The sequence below is a fragment of the Manis javanica genome, chromosome 11, assembly GCF_040802235.1.
Source record: "Manis javanica isolate MJ-LG chromosome 11, MJ_LKY, whole genome shotgun sequence".
Lineage (NCBI taxonomy): Eukaryota > Metazoa > Chordata > Mammalia > Pholidota > Manidae > Manis > Manis javanica.
In genome coordinates, this window is record NC_133166.1 from 44,048,505 (window position 1) to 44,072,161 (window position 23,657).

At 35.3% G+C, this 23,657-nt stretch overlaps 1 protein-coding gene across 2 annotated transcripts in view; it reads left to right on the plus strand.

Annotated features, from left to right (window-relative positions):
* LUZP2 (leucine zipper protein 2) overlaps positions 1 to 23,414 on the plus strand; it is a 515,109-nt gene extending 491,695 nt beyond the window's left edge. For both annotated transcript variants that reach the window (XM_037027123.2, XM_037027124.2), the window contains exons 11-12: positions 16,112 to 16,198; positions 16,959 to 23,414. In XM_037027123.2, coding sequence (XP_036883018.2) covers positions 16,112 to 16,198; positions 16,959 to 17,063 — 192 coding nt within the window. In that variant the 3' untranslated portion in view covers positions 17,064 to 23,414. The remainder of the gene's footprint in view (positions 1 to 16,111; positions 16,199 to 16,958) is intronic.
* Positions 23,415 to 23,657: the final 243 nt, after the last annotated feature.

The window sequence follows — 23,657 nt, forward strand, 5'->3', positions numbered from 1 at the left end:
TCTTCATATTTTGTCACTTGAGTTCTAGATATATAGGTATGTTACTAATCAGGTTGAATTTTTCCTAATTGAGATGGAGTGTTTTAAAAAGGCCTCTTAGCCTTTGGTTATACAATTTTATGCAGTTCTCAAGATTATCATTTAAACTTTTGCCTCTTAAAATAGAAAATAATTCTTTTGTATAACTAAACAGTTATTCACTACAAAAGTTACATCTCTATTCTTCCGTAAGTAAAATTACATGCATGAGGGGACAATGACATCTGAACTTTAAAAAAAATAATAATTTGAGGTTAAAATTGATAAAGAAGGAAGAGCTAGCTTCCTAGCCACTGTTCAAATAAAAATCAAGTTTTCAAAAAAAAAACATGCATATTATCTTATAAGCAAACTATATAAAGACAAATAGTTCTTATATAGATGGTTATATCTCACTGGAAAGTAACAGATCAGCCATGTCCTCCAAGAAAGGAGCATTAGTTCTGCCTATTTCATACCCACTCTCTGTTTTATATTGTTATGATGTTAACTATATAATTTTATATTATATATTTTCAGCTTAAGTGTTTTTCACATTTGTCAATATCCTACACGTCTTAATGACTACAAAATATTTCATCTTTTTATCATTTAATTAACCAGCCTACTTATTTTCAACCATTTTCTTTTTTTTTCTATTCTGTTACATAAAACATCATAATAAATACTTCTGAGTGCAGTTTTCTTTCCATTTTTTAATTTTTATTTTTAACTGTAGATTATTTCCTTCAGAGAGATACTATCCTAAGTGAAATATACCCGATTGTGAACATATTTAAAATCATCATATCTGTCTCTCTGAATTATTTTCCTAAATGTCTGCATCAGTTTATTTTTACATCAGCATTTTAAAAGAGCAAGAGAGGGAGAGTAAGAAAGAGCCAACAGTAAATGTATAAATTGTTTGACACAAGAAAAAATAGCATATTACTGTAATGATTATAATTTTTTTGGTGTAATTAGATCATATGTTTTCTTAAATGACATGATGAAGGCATTGCATTAATGCAAATGCATCCAAAAAATTTTATTTAGAGCTGTATTTCTTCACAAACTGTGTAGACCAGATAAATTATTATATAAATAATTATCACTTATTGAATATATAATATTAGGGAGTCTGCTATAATGATAGATAGGATTCATTGAATATCTCATATGTATCAGGGGCTTTGTTCCAGGCTGTTTATACCATTCATTTTTTTTATTATCATCAGGGCTGCTATAATACATTGAGATCTTAGTGATAAGAGGCACAGAGCTAAGTGCTTTAGAGCATTTTCTTAACCCTTACATGTATTTATAAAATACAGTTCCACATGATAGACATGGATATTAAGAAAAAATTAGTGACTTTTCCAAGACCACAAAGCTAGTGATTAGTAAATTTGAGAATTTGAACATTGGTTTAAGACAGACTTCTTAACCCATGGGTTTAACCGCGATTTTATTCTGCTTACTCATAAAATCTCTTATATGAAACAGCATTTTTCATGTTTCTCTGAGATTAACAATTCCATTCCAGATTGTGCCAAGAACAATTAAAAGAATGAAAAGTCTATCATTATTCCAGAGAGTGCTGGGGAATGAGGCACAGACAGTATCAATGTGACAGAAAGTTCCAGTGTGTGTGTGTATTTAACAGTGTAGTCAAAAAAAAACCTGTGAGTCTGAGTAGGTGACAGCAGAGATTCATTCTTTGAATGCCCATTTATCTGTGAGCCTTTGCTGTGGCTCATCAAGGTGAGTCTAAAAACCATGCTCCCGTATCACATCTCACTTGTTTAAGAACACTGTCTCCAGCTCCTCCTTCCACTCACCCCCTTAGTCTTCACTGGTAACCTCCTAACTAGGCATGCCCGGCACAAACAGGGTGAGCAGCAGCGTGGACAGTGTGGCAGCACTGCATTTTTATACTAACCATAAAAAGCTCCTGGGGTTTCAAATGAACTCTTTTCAAGTCTTCATTGTTCACATGAAGACTGCTAGGGAAGCTGGTTCAGCAAGCATTTTTCAATTGGAGTGTCACTATCTTCTCTGGGAATCTCTCCTTTTGGGACTAGAAAATCTTATTCTTCTTATTTGTATATGGCCAAAGGATATTTGGAGCAGTGACAAATTTTTATTCAATCTGGCATACTAATGTTCTCTGTGTGGAGGAGAGGAATGAGAGATGGCAGGATAGAAAGGACACAGAGAGCTTTTCAATACCTCAAGTCCACGGATTTATAATTTGACCTGCCCATTTAATTATAGTTGCCAGTTTGCAATATGGGTAATACATTATGGTCCTCTGGGTCATAAAGAAGCCTGAGCAAAGGTTTGGAGATAGGAACTTACTTGAAAAATTTGAAAAAAAAGTAAAAATTTGTGGCTGTTACACTGGGAGTGTTAGGAGAGGGGACTCTAGATGTAGCTGTACTGTGAAGGATCTTAGGTGCTATTTAAGTATGTACTTTATAGGCAATGGGAAATCATGAATATGTACATGTGGAAGGTGATATTTTTGACTTGTTTTGATATGAATATTTTTTATCGAGTTAACATCATGGAGTATATGTTAGGAAGACACTTGCAGAGGCTGAGCTGCAGATAGGTTGGAGAAAAGCAAGGTTAGAGAGAGTTGGAGAGTTTAATTCAGTAATCCAGGAAAAAAATAATGGAACAAATCTCATGATCTCTGAAAGAGGGGGATTAGAGTCTAACATACTGAATTATTTTAATGAAAAATGGTTTACAGCCTTACCCCTGGATGGACTGTCAGCTGCTTTCATTTGCAAGTTCCATTTTTACAAGGTGACAGCCCTCAGACAAAATCCTCTCTATGCATAGCAATTCAACTATATAAAGTATTGTTCTTGCTGTTGTATTTCTTAGATTCTGGTCAATGTATATAAAGAGAAAACTCAAGATTTACTACTTCTTCAGAGGACATATATGATCATTGAAGTGATAACATTTTAATATATCTTGCTTGTGATGGGAAGTAGAGGGTGCTTTGATGGTATGTAGTATACAAGTTTCAGGCATGAAGAGAATATGAATCATTTGGAAAAGGAGTTTTCAGTTACATAACTTAACCTAGTAATGGATATATGAAATAACTTCTGAAACTCCAACTCAGAATATTTGAGTATTTAAATCTAATTTATGTATATATATTTTTTAAATTGCCATGTCTCAACTTCCTGTAGACATGTTGAGAGAAAAAGAGATCTGCCTTGACACATCCTGGTGATCTCCAGGAGACAGGAAGTTAGAGAGGAATGCTAGTAAAACTGGCATGGATGCTAAGCCTTGCACTGAAAGAAGCAGGTTATTGACAGCATTTTAAAGCAAGTATTGTATGGAATGATCACTTTAGAGTCCTGCTCATGCATCTCTTCACATTTCAACACAGAAAGAGCATTAATTTATAAGCTTTCTTAGAAAAGTGGGCATATTTCTGCAGGATATTTATAATTGTCTCTTCATAACTGCAAAATTGAATCAGAACACCACACTTGACTTTCACGTTCTTCCATGAACCGTCCCTGCCGTAGTCCTCTTGGTGTGTTCTGCTCCACTACATTTCTATTTTCACTTCTCATTTGTCCTCGTGGTTCTGCCACACACACACACACACACACACACACACACACACACACACACACACAAGAAAAAACCTCTACCTATTATATGAGATCAATTTCTTTCACACTTCCTTCATGAGGAAATCCCTAGTCACCCAAAATACCAACAGTCATATATTCTTCCCTTTATGGAGAATACATCTCACTGATTAGTCAGGCCCCAATGCATACCTACTATTTACTGAGTTATCTTTGTAAAATAAAAAAGTATTGTATGAAAACATTTTTTGTTGTTAAAAATTGTGTTAGCTAAACTGTAAAATGTGACATGATTGTCAAATTATAAGGCATTATACTGGTAAATAATAAGAAAAAAGTAATAAGGAATCTTGGAAGGATCCCAAATTTATGGTAAGGTGGACATAGGTTTTACCTGCAACAGTAATAACTTTATGAACTTGACAACATTATATAATGGTTGATTTTATATATAAACATGAGAGTTGAGATAAACAAGAACAAAAGAGATCAGATAATAAAACATTAAGGGATGAGAACTAATAAAACACAGAGGGTATTTTAAAACAATGAAAGAACTGGCAGCAGTATTAATAGCAATGAAGAGGTCAAGACATAAGGAATTGGCGAAGAGATCATCTGTTACTATTCCATTTAAAAAAATCATCTGTATATTGTGTCCACACAATTATTTTTAAATTATTCCCCCCAATTTTTTTTAATTTAAAACTTTTCTATTGTCTGCCTTCAAGAAGTGTGGAACCAGTACATTAACTATAATTAAATCATTAAAACGAAGGTAGGGCAGCACAATGAGATACTTTAGGCTCACACGATACAACTTACAGGTCTTCTGTCATAACATTTGTATTAGTTTTCAGTTATAAATTACTATGAACTCAATGACTTAAAAACACACATACAGATTAATTATCTCACATTTTTCATGGGTCAGGACTCTGGCACATGGTCTCACAAGGCTAACATTAAGGAGTCAGCCAGTAATATTCTCATCTGGAATTTTGAATTAGCAGATAATCAGCTTCAAAACTCATTCAGGTGTTGACAGAATTCATTTTTCGGAGGCAGTAGGACTGAAGTCCCCTTTTGTCTTGCTAGCTGGTGGCTGTGTAAGCTTTTAGTTCTGCTAGGTCACTCTTAGGCCCTTGCTATGTAGCCCCATCCAGTAGCCTTCTCACAGTTCCATTATCTTGGACTTCAGCAAGGCCCATTCCTTGTAAGGGCATCCTGATTAGGCAAGGCCACCTGGATAATTTCCCTTTTGATTATCTGAAAGTCAGATGACTAGTAATCTGAGCACAGTAGGAATATCCTACCATATTCATGGGTTCTGTCTGAACTCAAGGGTAGTGTGTTTTACAAGGTATGCAACCAGGGCTTGGAATCACAGGATCACACTAGGTTACTGCCTACCACTATATCCTAGTTTTATGCCTAGCAAGAATTAAATTAGTAAAATATGTGTTTTCAAAGAGACTTAAAGATAATGTGTTTAAAACAGAGTATTATTTTGCCATATATAATGGCTCTGTATCTGTGTTTGCAAGTGTATGTGTGTGTTATTACAGGCTAACACTATAAATTGGCTGGTGAAACAAACAGGCAGACACTGGATGCCCGGTGACACTGGTTTTAGGAGTTGGCAGGGAACGTGTCTTATGCTGAGCAGGAATTTATTGAGTTTCCCTTTCCTCCCAGTTTTTCCTTCCTCTCTGCTTTATTCAAGTAAATCTGCCTTTGTCTACCTTGACTCTGGTCTACTCCTCCCTCAGAGTGTATTCAAATAAAACCTTAACTCTGCTTCACTACTGTGTCTCTGCCCTTCAATTCTTTGTTGCAGCAGGGACAAAAGCCAAGATGAATAAACTCAAACCCCAACAAGTTTGTTTTATGGAAACCCGAATTATAAGAAAATACACGAACTACCTTTTTGTCTTCATGTCACTTAACAGAGTTCCAGTCTAGTGAATGTACAAACTAGCAATTAAGATGCAACAGAATTATCTTTCTTAATTTATCTCAAATATTTCTTACCTTTATAGCACATTTCATGAAAAGGCATATAAAGCTAAAAAGTATAGAATGAAAGAGGAGTAACTGATTACAAGCATCTGAAAGAATTAAGTAAATGCTTCTTATACATCTAAAACATGTTACACAAATATACTAAGCATATTGATTTTGTGTTTTTAATACTCACAGAACTTATCTGTAACATATAATATTAACCCTGTTTTCAGATAATTAAGTTAAGGCCCCAAAAGGTTACATGGAACATCCCCTAATAGACATTAGTTGTGGAAGAACTAGGGCTTCCTGTGCCTGACTCCAAAGCCTGTGCGCTCACCTTTACTGAGATGACATTAGACATGACCTGAAAGCACTTACACCATCACACTTATCATGCTCTGACACTCCCTTTTATATGTTCTGTTTATGTTTGTATTTCTGCTTTCTCCACTAGACTGACTAGACTGTAATGTCCATTAAGTATAAGGATCTTGTCTCTCTTTTTTCACTGTTATACCTCTAAACCTAAAATAGTGCTTGTCACAGAGTAGGAACTCAAAATGGTGTTGGGCAGCTGTTGCATTTGGGGAGGTCTCTTATTGCATACTAGGTGAAACCTCAACTCTAATAGGGAAGGATTCTTGACTCTGACTGAGAAAGAATCCCCAACCAAGTCACAGGAGTGTAGGTAAGGAAGGAATTCATTAAAGCAAGAGTAGAAGCAAATGTCTACAGCTGTGTAGACAGCTGAGAGGAAGGAAGAACAGAAGAAAAGGGAAGTTTATTTAACTCTTGCTCAGCATAGGGAAAATCCCTTGCTAACTCCTAAAGCCAGGGTCACCTGGCATCCAATGTCTGCTTGAAATCTGTACTGCATGGGAACGAAGCCCCTATACCCCCAGGAGCTGGGGGAGCCACAGAGCACTGGATGGAATGAGTTCATGTTCTGAGAACTTCCACTTTCCTACTGTTCAGAAATAAAACAGGGAGAGAGAAAAGGATTGTGTTAAAACTAGAAAGCCAAATGAAATAGCAAAGTTCCAAGGACATCCAGAGGTAGATGTTGGAGAGTTCTTGTCTTTATCATGGAAAAGAGTTCAGAGACAAGTACAATTGGCTTGTGCAACAAAAAAATTTATTTGATGTGAGACTAGACAGGAGTGTGTGTGGCCTCAGAGAGAAGGCAAACTTAAGGGCTTAGAAGTCCATCTTTTAAGGCTATCAAGAATGGGGCTAAGAGCCAGGGGGCATAGGCTTGACATATGGTTTCATGATGTCTCTGTCTGGTGATAGACACCACCTTCCAGCCAGTCCTGTAGATATTCTGTAAAAGGTAAACTTAACACAAGGAATTTCTTGATTGTGTTCTTCTCCAAGATAGTGATTACTCTCAAGCAGTGGAAACATACCATTTTAGGACTGCCGTTCCTGTCTTAAGATAGGGTAGACTGTTGGCTAATTACCATAATATGTTAGGAGTCCTACCTCCTAACTCCCTGGTTTTTAAAATCGAATCTTAGCCTTAAGATGGAGTCGCTCCTATTCTTACTATACAATTTATATCTCATTATTTTTCATCATAGGCAGGAAATGTTAATCATGATGCTTATTCCATGTCCCTACATTGAATGGATGAATAAAGTATAAAGCAATTCTTGGGCACTCAGTTTGGCTCTTAGTTTTCTGATAGTTTAAGTGTAATAGAGGCAACTCATCAGATTGTCTAGCTTTCATTTGTGTGGCCATGAAGGTAAAAAAAAATCCATTTTCAGAAGCAAATGTTACTACATTACTTTTCCTATTCTGTCCATTCTCTTTGGGTAAGTTTCTTGGTCACAGTTAAATAAGTGCTATTTTTTTCCTCATTAATCACACCTCCTACTCTCACTCCCTAAATGAAGAGGATTTGTTTTAAGGATTACATTATGTTGTAAATTAAATAACCTTATGTATTTCCAAGGCAACTTCCCTAGAAGTAGACCCATTGGTTTAATTCTGTATTAAGTGATTCCAGTGTAACTGTAACTCTGGGGGGAAAATATGTTCCCAGCCCAGGGGGGGAAAATAGGTTCATAAACCTTTGAAGCCAAAATCAGTCAAAGGGAGAAATAAAGTGGGAGAAACCTGTTCGTTCATTGCTTACAAGCAGTCAGTTGTCTACTCCTTCTCACCCGTGTCTCTCACCACCAATTTGCAAAAAGACCTCACCAAACCTCTCTGGTCCAGGTATGCATTTGCTCCCCATCCCCCTTGTAATCACCTGTTGATATGGAGATGCTCTACTTCACTCCATTCCTTGGAAACACTTATTGATATGGAGATAAACTAAGGCCAGGTGAGAGATTCTAGAAATACTGCAGTTTTACCCACAAACTCCAAACCCATTTATCACTGGGTAAATCTTTAAATATATAAACACAATTTTGTATAATCTTGAAACTTCTATTTCACATCTTTTTTCCTCCCAAGGAAAAACATAAATTTTGTTAATTTTGTCATTATTAATACCTATAATGTCAAAGAGAAATATTAGTACTAATTTTTTTTTGGCATCCCTTCAAATCAGGACTTATTTCTCTATTTCCTTTTCTTCTCCTCTTTCTAGCTTTCTTCTTCATCTTCTATTTGTGGGAATTGCATGGCTGTTGATTCTGCCACATACTTTATTTATATTTGTAATTTCAGTAGAACTCATCGTAATTATTGGCTTATAATCATTAATGATACTAATACTAATAGGAAAAGTGGAAGAAAAGAAGAATGCTTACTATTTGTTGGTATTTATACTGAATATTCTTACATGGTTTCTCCTTTTATCCTTAAAATAATACTATGAAGTAGTCCCATTTTATAGTCAATGAACTGAGATCCAGAGATAAGTAACTGATCAAGTTACTTTATCAAGATCACCAGTGAATAAATATCAGAACTAAAACTTGAATCAAGATCCATTTCACTCCAAAACACTTTTAACCATTAGGCAAGAATACCTTTATATTACAATATTGGAAATGGGTAGAATTCTTTTTCCCTTCCTTAACTATTAGTTCTCTGGGATTTGGGGCAGTTTGGGTGATACTTCCAACAAGAGTGAGAAAGCTCATGAAGAATTCTCCTCTTTTTGTTCTCAGCAAGTGAATGCATGCTTCATCAGTGGCCACAAAGTTGATGAGATGATTATTAAGGCATGAGACCTGCAAGTTATAATTGTGTTGCCCTTGTATCTGTTACTTCTCTGAGAAACACTAAGAATTTTATGAACTCCATTTCATACACTTTCTGTAATGCCTGTGAGGCACAGAAACAAAATAAATTTAAAGGTAATGTTCATTGTAAGATCAAAGTATCAAAAAAGATTTATCTTCCAGCCACATTTTCTTTAATGTTGAAATTTAATAAGTTTTTATTGTTTAGGTGATCAAAGGCTTGTCTCGAAGAGTCAGCTATGCTTGCATTAATAAAAGAGCATACTCCATTGCAAATCCTGTAGTATGTTTCTTATAACAATGACCTCAAGTGATGTCCCACACACAAAAATAAGGTTTTTAGGGCAAAGAGATTTAGGAAATGGTTATATTGTAACTCCTTCTAAGGGATTTATAATACAATTTTGCATTATGAAGAAATGGATTTCAAATTTCACTGTGTGTTTGAATTGCTAGAGTGCTGATTTAAAAAATGCAAGCCTGATATAAATAGGACTGAATTATCAGTCATTTTTTTTAACAATCACCATATGTGATTGCTACATGGATATAGGCAGATCATTCAACACCAGAACGATAAGAAATTGTGTGTTAAAGGCTCTGAGGAGAATGTTTCAAATACAAGTTTCAATGTTAAATAAACCTTTTCCCCTTACTTATATGACCTATGAACTCTATTATCCCAAATATATTTGGGGAAATCTTGTACTCCTCAGGTTGCTTTCTGTATTGATCATGTTTTTTGAGCTTGATATTTCATACAATTATTTTAATTAATTTTTCAAAGGCTGAATGCAAGTAAGAAAAAAAAAGCAACAAAGGTCAATTGTATTATCACAATAAAAATAACAATTATTATATCCCAGAGAAATTTTAGATTTCAGGTCTAATTCAAACCCATACAACATAAAATGAAACAAATTTCTTTCTTAGGTAGCATAGAAGATTCTTTGTATGTCTACTTAAAATTTCTTATAATAAGGTAATCAACATTTTCACTACTGATTTTTATTTTTATAGTATCTATCTTACTTTTCTTCTATTCTACCCCTTATGGTAGTGTGTAACCATTTTGGAGTCTCTATCAAGTATAAATGTGGTCATATAAAAAAAATCAAGCACTTTTTAATATTTTAAAAGACTGAAATATTTTCATAGCCAATGTTTGTTTATTCATTTATATTTATTCAGAGACTATATACTGACCACTTGTTATCTGGTAGGCAGATAGCTGGGATCTAGAGCTGATAAATATAGCCTCTATCTGCAAGGAACTTATATTGAAGAGCTAACATGCTTATGCATGTAAAAACAATGTTAAGTGATACAGTCTTTATATGGACCATGCCTGTAAAGCCAGAAAGTGTGACTGAGTTTATCTAGTTGGTGGAAATGATATGCTAGATAAGAAATATGTAGCTGGTTTTCAGGATGTTCCAAGTAAGACTTTTATGAAGGTGGTGTGGCGTACACATAGGCACAGAAGAATGAAGTAGCATTGGATTAAATTAAGAGCAATAAAATATAACACACGCAAGGATATAAAAATAACTTTGCTTTAATATGTGAACTGGAGGAAGTAAAATCTATACAAGCTCTATAGTTACCATCTACCTATAAAATTTACAGAATGTTAGACTTCAAAGAGTTTAGGTCTCCTCCCTGCCTTTGGCGCCAAGGAAACAAACTGACTTCTTCAAGGTCAGAGCTACCTGGTGGGCATGGAACTGTTAAACTCATAGGCTCTGTCTTTTTTATTTTTAGAGTACATTTTTATTCATTTAAAGTTATTATCATTTTTATTAAGGTATCATTGATACACAGTCTTATGCTCAAGTTTCACACGAGCAACACTGTGGTTACTACATTCCCTCCTATTAACAAGTCCCCACCACATGCCCCATTACAGGCACTGTCCATCAGCACAGTAAGGTGCTATAGAGTGACTACTTGTCTTCTCTGTGCTCTACTTTCTTCCCCATGCCCCTCCATATTATGTGGGCTAATCATAATGCCCCTTAATTGCCTTATCCCTCCCTCCACACCCATGTTCCTGAGCCCCTTTCCCTTGGCAACTGTTAGTCCATTCTTGGGTTCTGTGATTCTGCTGCTGTTTTGTTTCTTCAGTTTTTGCTTTGTTGTTATACTCCACAGATGAGTGAAATCAATTGATATTTGTCTTTCTCCACCTGGCTTATTTCCTGAGCATAATACCCTCTAGCTCCATCCATGTTATTGCAAATGGTAGGATTTGTTTTCTTCTTATGGATGAATAATATTCCATTGTGTATATATACCACATCTTCTCTATCCATTCATCTACTTATGAACACTAAGGTTGCTTCCATTTCTTGGCGATTGTGCTGTGATAAACTTAGGGGTGCATATGTCTTTTGGAATCTGGGATCATGTTCTCTTAGGGTAAATTCCTAGGAGTGGAATTCCTGGGTCAAATTGTATACCTATTTTTAGTTTTTTTGAGGAACTTCCATACTGCTTCCCACAATGGTTGAACTAATTTACATTCCCAATAGCAGTGTAGGAAGGTTCTCCTTTCTCCATGTCCTCACCCACACTTGTTGTTTATCTTTTGGATATTGGCCATCCTAACTGGTGTCATGTGCCTGTAGGCCATCTGAATTTCTTCTTTGGAGATGTATCTGTTCATATCCTCTGCCCATTTTTTAATCGGGTTATTTGCTTTTTGGTTATTGAGCTCTTTATATATTTTGGATGTATAGCTCTTATCAGATACGTAATTTCTGAATATATTCTCCAATACTGTAGGATGCCTTTTTGTTCTACTGATGATGTCCTTTGCTGTACAGAAGCTTTTTATATTGAAATAGTCCCACTTTTTCATTTTTGCTGTTTTTCCCTTGCCCATGAAAAAGTTGCTTATGTTTATATTCAAGAGAGTTTTGCCTATATTTTCTTCTAAGAGTTTTATGGTTTCATGACTTATATTCAGGTCTTTGATCCATTTTGTGTTTACTTTTGTGTATGGAGTTATCCAGTAATCCAGTTTCATTCTCTTAGATGTAGCTGTCCACTTTTGCCATACCCCATTGTTGAAGAGACTCTCATTTCCCTATTGTATATTTATGGCTCCTTTATCATATACTAATGGGCCAGACGTGTGGTTTTTTATCTGGGCTCTTTATTCTGTTCCACGGATCTATGGGTCTGTTCTTGTGCCAGTACCAAAATATCTTGATTACTGTGACTTTTTAGTAGAGCTTGAAGTCAGGGAGCATAATCCCCCCACTTTATTCTTCCTTCTCAGGATTGCTTTGGCTATTCAGGGTCTTCAGTGGTTCCATTTGAATTTTAGAACTATTCCAGTTTGTGGAAGAATACTGTCAGTTTTTTGATAGGGATTGCATTGAATCTGTAGATTGCTTTAGGCAGGATGGCCATTTTGATAGTATTAATTCTTCCTATCCATGAGCATGGGACGTATTTCCATTTATTGGCTACTTCTTTAACTTCTCTCAAGAGTTCTTGTAGTTTTCAGGGTATAGGTCTTTCACTTCATTGGCTAGGTTTATTCTTAGGTATTTTATTCTTTTTGATACAATTATGAATGTAATTGTTTTTCTGATTTCTCTTTCTGCAATTCATCATTAGTGTATAGGAATGCAACAGATTTCTGTGTATTAATTTTGTATCCTGCAACTTTACTGAATTCAGATATTAGTTCCAGAAGTTTTGGAGTGGACTCTTTAGTTTTTTATGTACAATATTATGTCATCTGCAAACAGTGACAGTTTAACTTCTTCCTTAACAATGTGGATGTCTTTTATTTCTTTGTGTTGTCTGATTGCCAAGGCTAGGACCTCCAGTACTATGTTGAATAGAAGTGGGGAGAGTGGGCATCATTGTCTTGTTCTTGATCTTAGAAGAAAAGCTTTCAGCTTTTCACTGTTAAGTATGATGTTGGCTCTGGGTTCATCATGTATGTCCTTCATTATCTTGAGGTACTTTGCCCTCTATACCCATTTTGCTGAGAGTTTTATAACTATTGGGTGTTAAATTCTGTCACATGCTTTTTTTAGCATCTATGGATATGATCATGTGACTTTTGTCCTTTTTATTGATGTAGTGGATGATGTTGATGGATTTTCTACTGTTGTACCATCCTTGCAGCCCTAGTATGAATCCCACTTGATCATGATGCATTTTTAATTCAGTTTGCTAATATTTTATTGAGTATTTTTGCATCTATGTTCATTAGGGATATTGGTCTGTAGTTTGTTTTTCTTTTGTGATGTCTTTGCCTGGCTTTGTTATTAGAGTGATGCTGACTTCATAGTATGAGTATGGAAGTATTCCCTCCTTGGCTATTTTTTGGAAAAGTTTAAGGAGAATGGGTAATATGTCTTCTCTAAATGTCTGGTAAAATTCAGTGGTGAAGTCATCTGGTATGGGAATTTTGATCTTGGGTAGTTTTTTGATTTCCAATTAAATTTCATTGCTGATAATTGGTTTCTTCAAATTTTCTGTTTCTTCCTGAGTCAGTCTTGGAAGATTGTGTTTTTCTAGAAAGTTGTCCATTTCTTCTAGATAATCCAGTTATCATATAATTTTTCATAGTATTCTCTAATATTTCTTTGTATTTCAGTGGTGTCCATAGTGGTATTTTCCTTTCTCATTTCTGATTCTGTTTATGTGTGTAGATTCTCCTTCTTTGCTTGAGAAGTCTGGCTAGGGGTTTATCTATTTTGTTTATTTTCTAAAAGAACCAGCTCCTGCTTGCACTGATGCTTTCTATTGTTTTTTTCTTCTCAATTTTATTTATTTCTTCTCTGATCTTTATGTCTCTCTTTCTACTGACTTTGGGCCTCATTTGTTCTTCTTTTTCCAGTTTCAATAATTGTGAATTTAGACTGTTCATCAGGGATTGTTCTTCCTTCTGTCAATAAGCCTGAATTGCTATATACTTTCCCCTTAGATTTGCCTTTGCTGCATCCCACAGAAGTTGAGGCATTGAACTATTGTTTTCACTTGTCTCCATGTATTGCTTGATCTCTGTTTTAATTTGGTCATTGATCCATTGATTATTTAGGAGAGTGTTGTTAAGCTTCCGTGTGTTTGTGAGCCTTTTGTTTTCTTTGTTCAATTTATTTCTAGTTTCATACCTTTGTGGTCTGAGAAGCTGGTTGGTACAATTTAAATCTTTTTGAATTTTCTGGGGCTCTTTTTGTGGCCTAGTATGTTATCTATTCTGGAAAATGTTTCATGTGCACTTGAGAAGAATACCTATCCTGTTGCTTTTGGCTGAAGTGTTTTATAGAGGTCTGTTAGGTCCATCTGTTCTAACATGTTGTTCAGTGCCTCAGTGTCCTTACTTATTTTCTGTCTGGTTGGTCTGTCCTTTGGAGTGAGTGGTGTGTTGAGGTCTCCTAAAATGAATGCATTGCATTCTATTCCCCCCTTAATTCTGTTGGTGTTTGTTGCACATATGTAAGTGCTCCTGGGTTGGGTGCATAGATATTTACAGTGGTTATATCCTCTTGTTGAACTGACCCCTTTATCATTATGTAATGTCCTTGTCTCTTGTTCCTTTTTTTGTTTTCACATCTTAAAGTGGCCTCTGGGTTATTCCCCTTAGCTACCCTTGACGGGACACCCTCAGTATGGCCTAGGCTATGGTGGTCGTCACAGGTGTTTTCCAGGAAGACAAAGTCCTTTTGTGCTTCATGGTTACACTGCCTGTCTCTGCTGACAGGGCCTGTTAACCATGCAGGGAGAAGCCTCTGTGTTAAGCTGCATAGTTGCTGTAGACGGGGCTTCCTCTGCTGGTCTGTAGCAATGGCAGGGTCAGCGGGTTTGCATGCAGGTACTGGCAGGGAAGAAGAAGCGTCAGGCTGCTTATCATGCTCAGGGCTGTGTTGCCAACCAGGTGGATGGAGCACCTGAAGCTCCTGAAAGTTCCCAACCTACTGGGCTCAGTGTGTCGGAACTATTTTGTCCACCTGTTCCTTCTCCTAAACCCTTGCCCCTTTAGCAGCCCTCTCACTGTTGAGAAATCTTTAAAAGCGCCTGCTTTTCTTCTGTCCCAGGGCAGCCAGTTATGGAAATCTGTTCTCAGTCTTAGACCCTAACTTTGGTTTTTAGCCCTTCTAATCTCCAGAGCACCATGCAGTGTGAGTTTGTGCTCCTGGATTAGATTTCTAGAGCTGGATATTAAGCAGTTTGGGGCTTCACTCCCTCCCTGCTGTGATTCTTTTCCTCCTGCCTGTGAGCTGGGGTGGGGGGAGTGCTCCAGTCACGCCAGGTAGTGGCTATTTTATTTTACTCTTTTCCATGGATGTTCACTTTTCCAAGATGTAGACTGGCTGGTGCACTCTTACTTCTGGTCACTCTTTTAGGAATAGTTGTGTTTGCTGCATTCTCAAAATACATGTGGTTTTGGAAGGAGATTTCCACCTCACTTCTCACACTGACATCTTTTTTCCTTTCCTGTTAGGCTCTCTTTATGCATGGAAAGGATTATAGGAAATCACCAAAAAAAAAAAAAAAATCTTTAACTAAACCATCTTTATAGTTACTTTGAAGATGTCCTTAAAACAAAGAGAAAGAGTAAACAGAAGGGAGGGAAAAGGAGAGGCAGTAAGGAAAGAAGGAAAAGAAACAGACCAAAAAAGGAAGAGAGGGAGGAAGAAGGAAGATAAAGGAAAATTCCATATTTTAACTTTGGTTAAAATGGGAATGAAAGCCTATTGAAAGCCCTTCTTTATCAAAACTGTTGACACTAATAAGCAAGATGAGATTTCCTGGTTAATAAAATATAGGATCTTATTCCCAGAAACATAATCTTTTTTAAGGTATTAAAGATATTTTTCTAGACAGATTAATGATCATATTGTTTAAATCACTTCTTCGCTGGCAGTATTGGTGTTCCTGCAGGCCACAGACATAAGTAAGTCTTAGTATCTTGACAGATCACAAGATATAGCAGTTTTGTAATTCTTTACTTCTTTTTAACCTTTTACAAAGAAAGAACTTTCCATTGCAACTGAACTTTACTGTAGTAGCTGACGGCCATAAGCACTGATCGCCACACTCACTGGGAATGCTTGATTTCTCCTTGAGATCCCACTCATGTGATGATTTCATCACTAGCTTGCCCTTCACCTTGTATCAAAGTGAAGGAAGTGTCTCAATGGGAAGAATTCAAGGGAGTTCTTTTACCCCCTTCCTTCATGTAATTTAACTTCATTGACTTATTTTCAATTGCAGCTTTCACAGGAGGGAAAGATCTGTTCAATGAAGCACACAGAAAATCCCCCAAGAGGTGATACTATAAAAGCAGAGCCTGACCCACAGGTATTTTGTCTGTTTGCTTTGAGTATGTCAGAAAGCACTTCTTGAATCCATTGGGTTTGTTTATTTTTCTCCAGCTTTACCTTAAGTAGGGATGTTGCATTGGCTAATACATGATATTACATTTACCTAGTTGTTCTGGACATTTCTATGACCACTATGCCTGCCACTAAGGCTTTAGTTTGATTATCTGCAGTCTCCAGAACAACAATGAGAGTTATGTCACTGCTCCGACACATCTAAGAAACAAAAGTAAACAGATAACAAAAACCATGCATTACTCCATATGGGACAAGAAAGTAAAAGGATTTGGGGAAGAGGAGGTAGGAAGAAATACATATCCCCCCGCAACAAACAACAAACACAGCTCAAGAGCTTCGTTCTCAACTCTATCTGTACTATTCTGTATTTGACCAAAAATATGATATTATAGCAATTCTTTGGGTCCACTTCCTTAGCAAAATATTGCTCAACTTTGGGTTAGATTGATCAGAGTTTAATGGTTTATCCAAAGTTTTCTCAAAACAATTTTAAAATTTCTTGCTATTTGTAGATAATATTATATGTATGTTCATGAAGTAGAAGTATTAACATATTTGCATTTATTTTTGTCCAGCGTTAATTTTCTAATAATAAATATAGGTATATGAACTGAGTTTCTCAAGTTCTGAGACATCTAACTATTCTGTTAGGATTTTAATTTTTACCTAAAAAATATGTTTATTTTTACTATTCTAATTGTCTTTTCTCTATTGCTTGACAGAAATTGCAAATGCCTCCTTGTCCTGAATGTGAGGTGAAAAAAAATCCTGAAAAACAATTGACCAGCTTTGAAGGGAGGGCAATGAGAGAAGAAAAAATACTGTAAATACCAAGAAACTGTGTTAAAAACATCCATTTCCTATTGTGTTCATACTCTTTTTTGACCACAGGCTTGATGGACATACTAAGTTTTTAAAGCATGCAAATTTTTCATGGTTTTATGTAATTTTATAAAGTAACCTACATATTTTCCAAAAGATTCCAGGCCAATTATGATCCTTAAGCAATAACCTAATTAAAATGGATATCCGCAGTCATAGACAGTCATTCTCATCAGTAAATTGCCCATTATAAATTGGTCTGTTTGAACTTAAATGAAATATATAATATTTAATTCCTCTGTTCCCTTTGGGTATCTAGTACTTTTATGATCTAATTTTTTTAATCAACCAGAGAATTATAAAATGTTGCAGATCCTCAGCATTCTTAGATTCTAAATTGCAACTGCATCATAAAGATTTTGGTCCACACTAACCAGTTGGATCACTTTTCTAAGGTTGGAATCTGTGCTGACCTAAGTACATTGTTTATTTGAGGGTGTTCATTGCTATTCTTTTTATTTTAAACCACCACGTCTAAATGTTGAGACAATTGTGTGAGGGATTTAGTCAGTTAGCAATTGATTAAGTATGTTTCGTATTGAATATCTGAATGTATGACTAAATTTCTGACATGATTGATTAGATTTTTTTGCCTTCTATAGATAACATCCCTATGGTTGTCTGCTGGAATTATTCCAAGTTAGCAAACAGTTGTTTGAAATGCCCAGTATTATTTTTAGTATGATATTGGGTAGTAGAATGTGGGATGGGAAAAGGGTTCCAAAATAAAAATATGTAAGCTGATAATATACATTTTAAAAATGAGGATTTGATGAAAGTAAAACAGCCATGTTGAACCAATGAACCCAGATTTCTGTATTTTGAAAACAAATGTGTATTAAAACAGATCAGTGGCTGTGATAGTGTTTGAAGTTGGGGCTCTGTATAATAATAGCACTGATCAGATAAATGTACCCCTAAATAATCTAAATGTAGTTTACAAGCAACAGGAATTGACATTTGGATAATTATCTCATTGATAAGATCAATGAAGCATCAAGATTACAGATTGAAATTAATGGGTTAAATGATCCAGTTAGATTGTCTGCATCAAATATATTCACTTGTACTGGTTAGACCTATTTGCAAATGCATAATCCATATAAAACCATTGCTTTTATAGAAAGGATCTATGAGTCCAAAATTAATATATTTGGAACACTGTATCCTGGCAGGCTGTGTTAGAAGATAGTTAATAATAAAAATAATAATAGAATAAAATGAAATCTGTAATCAATAGATGAACTTAAATTTAGAGAAATAATGGTACACCTTGGATCACAATGACATATTGAAATAATTGTGGTAATTGGAGAAGTAGCAAACTATCATTAATAGTAAACGTAATATTGTGATATATTCATGTAACAATATGCTTGCAGAATAATTCAGTGTCATTTGTCATTTTTTTTTTTAGGATTGCAGTCTACCTAAGAAAGAAAGAGAGTTAGTTTTATAGTTGATTCATAGGGTTTTCAGATGAAGTGACCAGGATAGAAGGAAAGATCAAGGTCTAAAGTCCCTGCTGACTCCTTTTCAGTTCTAGAACTCATTTCATCCTTATGAGATAAAATATTGCTACTTTCCCAACTGCTGTTTCTTACAATTTCTCCAGTATGTCCAGAAACCCTAACCATTTCCAAAGGTTTCTGAAAGGGAAACAGATAATTTAGTTTTAATTTAGGTTCACTTTCCCACCCCAGTCCCATGCCCCAACTTCCTTCCTAGAGTCTCTGGATCCTATGGAAAGTTAATCACCATTTCAGTTTAGCATGGTATGTTTTGAGACACCTTTGAAACTAATAAAAAGAGAATCAGGCTGATATTTTCTGAAATTTTTATAGGGTACATTGTAAGATGAGAATTTGGCTTAATACTAATAAAATCTGAAGAGCTTCATTTGTAAATTATTTTTCTATGCTCCAAATTCCTATTCTAATATGTGCCAATGTAATCAATTTGCTTCTCTTAATTACTGGTATGATCAAGTAGGCTTTGAATGAGTATAATGTATATATTTTTTTCTTGAATGATGGCATTATGCATCTTGTAGAATTTACTGTGGTGTATTCACTGCATTATTTGTTTCAAAACAAAAAGATTTTATAGCAGAAGTGCTTTATAAATAATTTTAAGAAATATTCTGGGAGTTCCTTTTAGTAGCTAAGCACAGAATTCTTTTTTTTTTTTAGTATGTTCTATGACTCTAATGAATGCATTTTATTTCCTCTCCATCTTTTAATTGTTTTAAAATAGTACCAGAGAGGTTTAAAATGCTTTGCTTATCTGTGTGGCTTTTGTCCATAAAAGAGATGCCATTCCTTATTATGTCTTTATTAACAGCTATATAAATGGATGTTGTTTTTGAGGATTTAACATTCATAGCCTAAATACCCTCATGTGGAAGAAACTGTTATCCTAAATGTTGACTATAGTTAGTATAGTTATATTATATACCTTTATGTAATGGAAGCAGTGAAAGATTACTGAAGTTTTGCTGAATATGAATTGATTCTTACTGAAAAACAAACATAATTTCCAATGGAATAACTTGTTTCCACATAGGTATAACAAAGCTAACAAAAAAAAATTATTTCTCTCTAGTTAATTTAAAATATTAAAGCTTTATGTTCAACCCAAGTTAGGAATTTGTTTTGGACTTTGTGTTCCCCTTTATAAACAGTAACTATGTAAACTGAACCAATGCCTAAAATCTGTAAGGCCTAAATAAATACTGACTCTATCCATCCAGGGCCAACCTGCTCAGAAGAAAAGTGAGTAATTCAGTGACTCATCTAGATATGGTTTTCTGTGTGATCTCAAATCTCTGAATACTGAATATACTAGATCACTAATTTTTTTTTTCATTCTTTAAGCAGGTAGTTAGCTTTGCAGTACTATTATAGACACAATTCTGTTTCATAAAAATATACTGGATTACAAGTCTAAAACAGTTATATGTGATGGGAACATTCACTATTTTAGATTGCAATGTAGTATCTGGATTAAAACAATATTTGAATTTTGCTATAATGGAACCTTTTATTTTTATAGCTCAGGTACTATAATTAACACTAATTGCAGCAAAGGCTGATATAATTATTGACACTGTAGAGCAAGCTGGCCAGACCTAGAGAGTAATGAAAACATATACTTGTTTACTTAGGGGAAATTTTTTAGTCATATGTGCAGTCTTAAATATCCCCAAGTACTTGTTCATCTGGATTATGTTACATAATATGAATGGTCAAGTGATGAAGAATAAAAGATACTAAAAGATGGCCTATTTTTGCTCAATAAAGATTTGTTATTAAGACTACAATGTATAAATTATCCTACATAAACTAATTGAAAAATAACATATTAACATTAAAAATAGTACTTACTTCTGTGTGTCAAGAGCTAAGAACTTTGTGGAAATATCCTAGAGGTTTCTTCAATCTCTCTTTTCCAATGTCACAGAAACCTTTTATTTTGAGTGTTTTTTTTTTAATAGAGTTCCATGATGGCAGACATTTTTGTCTTTTTGTTTGTAAATGAGTCTCAGGTGCTTAGAAGTAGCTGCCTCATAAAGGTGCTTAAATATTTGTTGGATGAATTCATTCAGAACCAGAGCAGCAAGTGGGGGGAAGAAGTAAAGGAGGTCACGAAAAGCATACTCCAGTGTGACAGCAGAGACTCACAAGACAGTCTTTTAGGGAGAGAAAATAAAAGCTTGTTTTAATTTTGTTTTGTTTTGTTTCCTTTGCTTTTTTTCTTTGGAAGCCCGATTGGTGGGCCTGTGGCTGGGACTTAAGCAGAGTATATATGGCACTTCAGGGTGAATTTTGGAATGCTGCTCGATGTAGTAGACATAATTTACATGGCACATGTGTGTGTTTTGAAACCAGCTTTGACATTCATGTGGACTATACAGGTCACGTAATTGCTTTTAGTATTAGTTTCTAGCATCTTGGTTAGAGTCGTTGAACTTAATTTTGGAGATTGTCTTCTTCATTCTACTGAACCCTAGTCCTTTAACAGACATAACTGAAAGGCTGCTGAGGAAGTAAATGAACACCTAGGAGGTGGGATTCTAGACTCCATAAACCATCACCTTCAGCTAGAACAATCTGTTCTTTTATATAATATCTTTGCTGGGCTTAGACATTCTACATATACTTTTAATGGAGAAAGGGCATCAAAGTCTAAAGTGATTAGAAAATCGCTAAGATAACCTCTGAACCCTTCTTCCCATTTGTTCATTCAAGGTCCATTTAATAAATATTTGAGATTCTAAAACATGCCTGCCATTTTACTTTTTGTTAAGGATCCAATAGTAAGCAAAAGTAGTAGGTATGAATACTATTATTGTTCTTAATGTGTACTACCCACTGTTTTAGATTTAAAAACAAATTACTAGTTAAATATTCAAAGGATTATTTGAGGCTGATATTATAAGAATAATAAGCTATTCTTATTTCACAGATGGGAAAATTGAGTAGAAAATATTAACTGAATTGCCCGAGATCACACAGCTAGTCAGAAGAGGAGGGATACAGAGCTGGCAATGAGTTGAGGGAGTCCAGGTGCTTCACCACTTCACCACACTGCCTTTCCCGTGAAGGCCAGAGTCCTGCCTTCCTGGAGCTTACAGTTTAGAGGAAGAGACAACCACTGATGAAGGATACAGATAAATGCATGACTGCTACAAAGAGAAACCAGGGTTCACTTTGCAGCATACCGCATGGCAGGGGAGTCAGCGAGAATGTATCTTGGCTGTGTGACGTCTTCACTGAGAAAATAATAAGAAACTAAGATTAATGAATATATAGTATTTTGCATGGGTACACAAAACTTCAAAAATAATTTTTTATAGTGTTCTCAGATACAAGATAACAATGTATGAAAGGGAACACTAGAATTCAAACAAATAGGCAGTTGTGAATTAGTGTTCAAAAAACAAAATCACCATATGGAAAAATTGCCAACACTTTCTCTTCTTTGAAAGCTAGGATATCTGACTCTCTTAGGTATAGATGACAATGAAATGTAAGTTTCTTCCATGGAAACCTTTGAAATTGGTTTCTTCTGTTTCCTTTCATAAAAATACAAATTATAATTTTCAGGCTGATACTTATGGTATTCTCTCTCTCTCTCAGAAAAGCCACAGATTTGATATCATAATGACTGACAAAAATGTCTGTGTAGTACTTCAATTGTGACATTTCAGCATTTTCCTCAGAAATAAAGTAGATGTGGTGTGTATACGTTCTGCTTTTCTCCCGTACTTAGTACTCCTACTCCTCAATTCCTCAATTCCCTTGAAAGCACCATTTCACTTCATGTCATGTAGACACGGTGGCATCTCGGGAGGTCATGTAATGCAATAATTTGTTCCTAGAAAATCAGGCACTATCTGAGGCTCCTGGAACAAACAGTTGACCTTTGTACCTGATCTACTGCTGAATGAGCGGACTTCCATGAACAATGTCTTTACCAAGATTAAGAAGAGAGAGCAATCTGTACTGTTTCTTGTTCTTTTTCTGACTCTGGCTTATGTTTACCACTTTTTTCAATAAAACACTTCCCATTAAAATCAGTCAGGAGACAGATATTCAGCAGATGGTCCCAGCTCCAATTTAGAAGATGCAACAAAGTTGGGCAGAGGATGAACACCTCTGATAAGTTCCTGTTTAATTAGCAGCACATTCAAAGTGACAGGTTGGTGCTTCTTCCCCTGCAAATTTCAGTTTGGCCCCTTTCGATGTCTTCAACCTTGTTCCCCTAACTGAACGATTGTTTAGGCAGGAAAACCCGAAAGCTTCTCCTTATGCCTTTCCTTGGAATGTGTTAATTATGTAAAGCGTAGTTTCCATTTGGCAGAGAGACAGTATCTTGCAATGGTCATGTTTCCAACATGAGTAAAATGTACTGACACTTTGTTTAGGAAAACACTGAGAGTGACTTCACCAGGTGATTCTGACACATAGAAGAGGAGCAGTACAGTATGTGTAAGGGGTAGGGACAATATGGGTAAGAGGAATAGATAAAGAGAACAGGTTATGAAGAGCACAATTTAAACCCACTCTTTTAATCCCTGAAATAGCAGCCCCGTAAGTAGCTGTGCAGCAGAAAATCTGTGAGTAATTTGACTCTCCTCAAACTTAACTCTAATAGCCTACTTTTGACTGGAAGCTTTACCAATAAAAGTCATTTAACATATATTTTGTATGTTATATGTATTATATACTGTATTCTTACAATAAAGTAAGCTAGAGAAAATAAAATGTTTTTTTCAAATTGTCACAAATTTCCAAGTGGTTTTTCAGTATATTTATTGAAAAAAATTAATGTATAAGTGGCCTCACACCGTTTAAATCCATATTCTGCCAGGGTCAACTATGTGTAGATAATTTAACACATTAGAGCAATTAACTTTTGCAAATTTGGAAAGGTGTGAGAGAATAAACATTCTCTGAGTCAGCAGAACTGAGGACTTGCAAGGTGTTTTCAAAAAAAGTAAATTATCAAAATCATTATCGAGTTAATAAAACAAA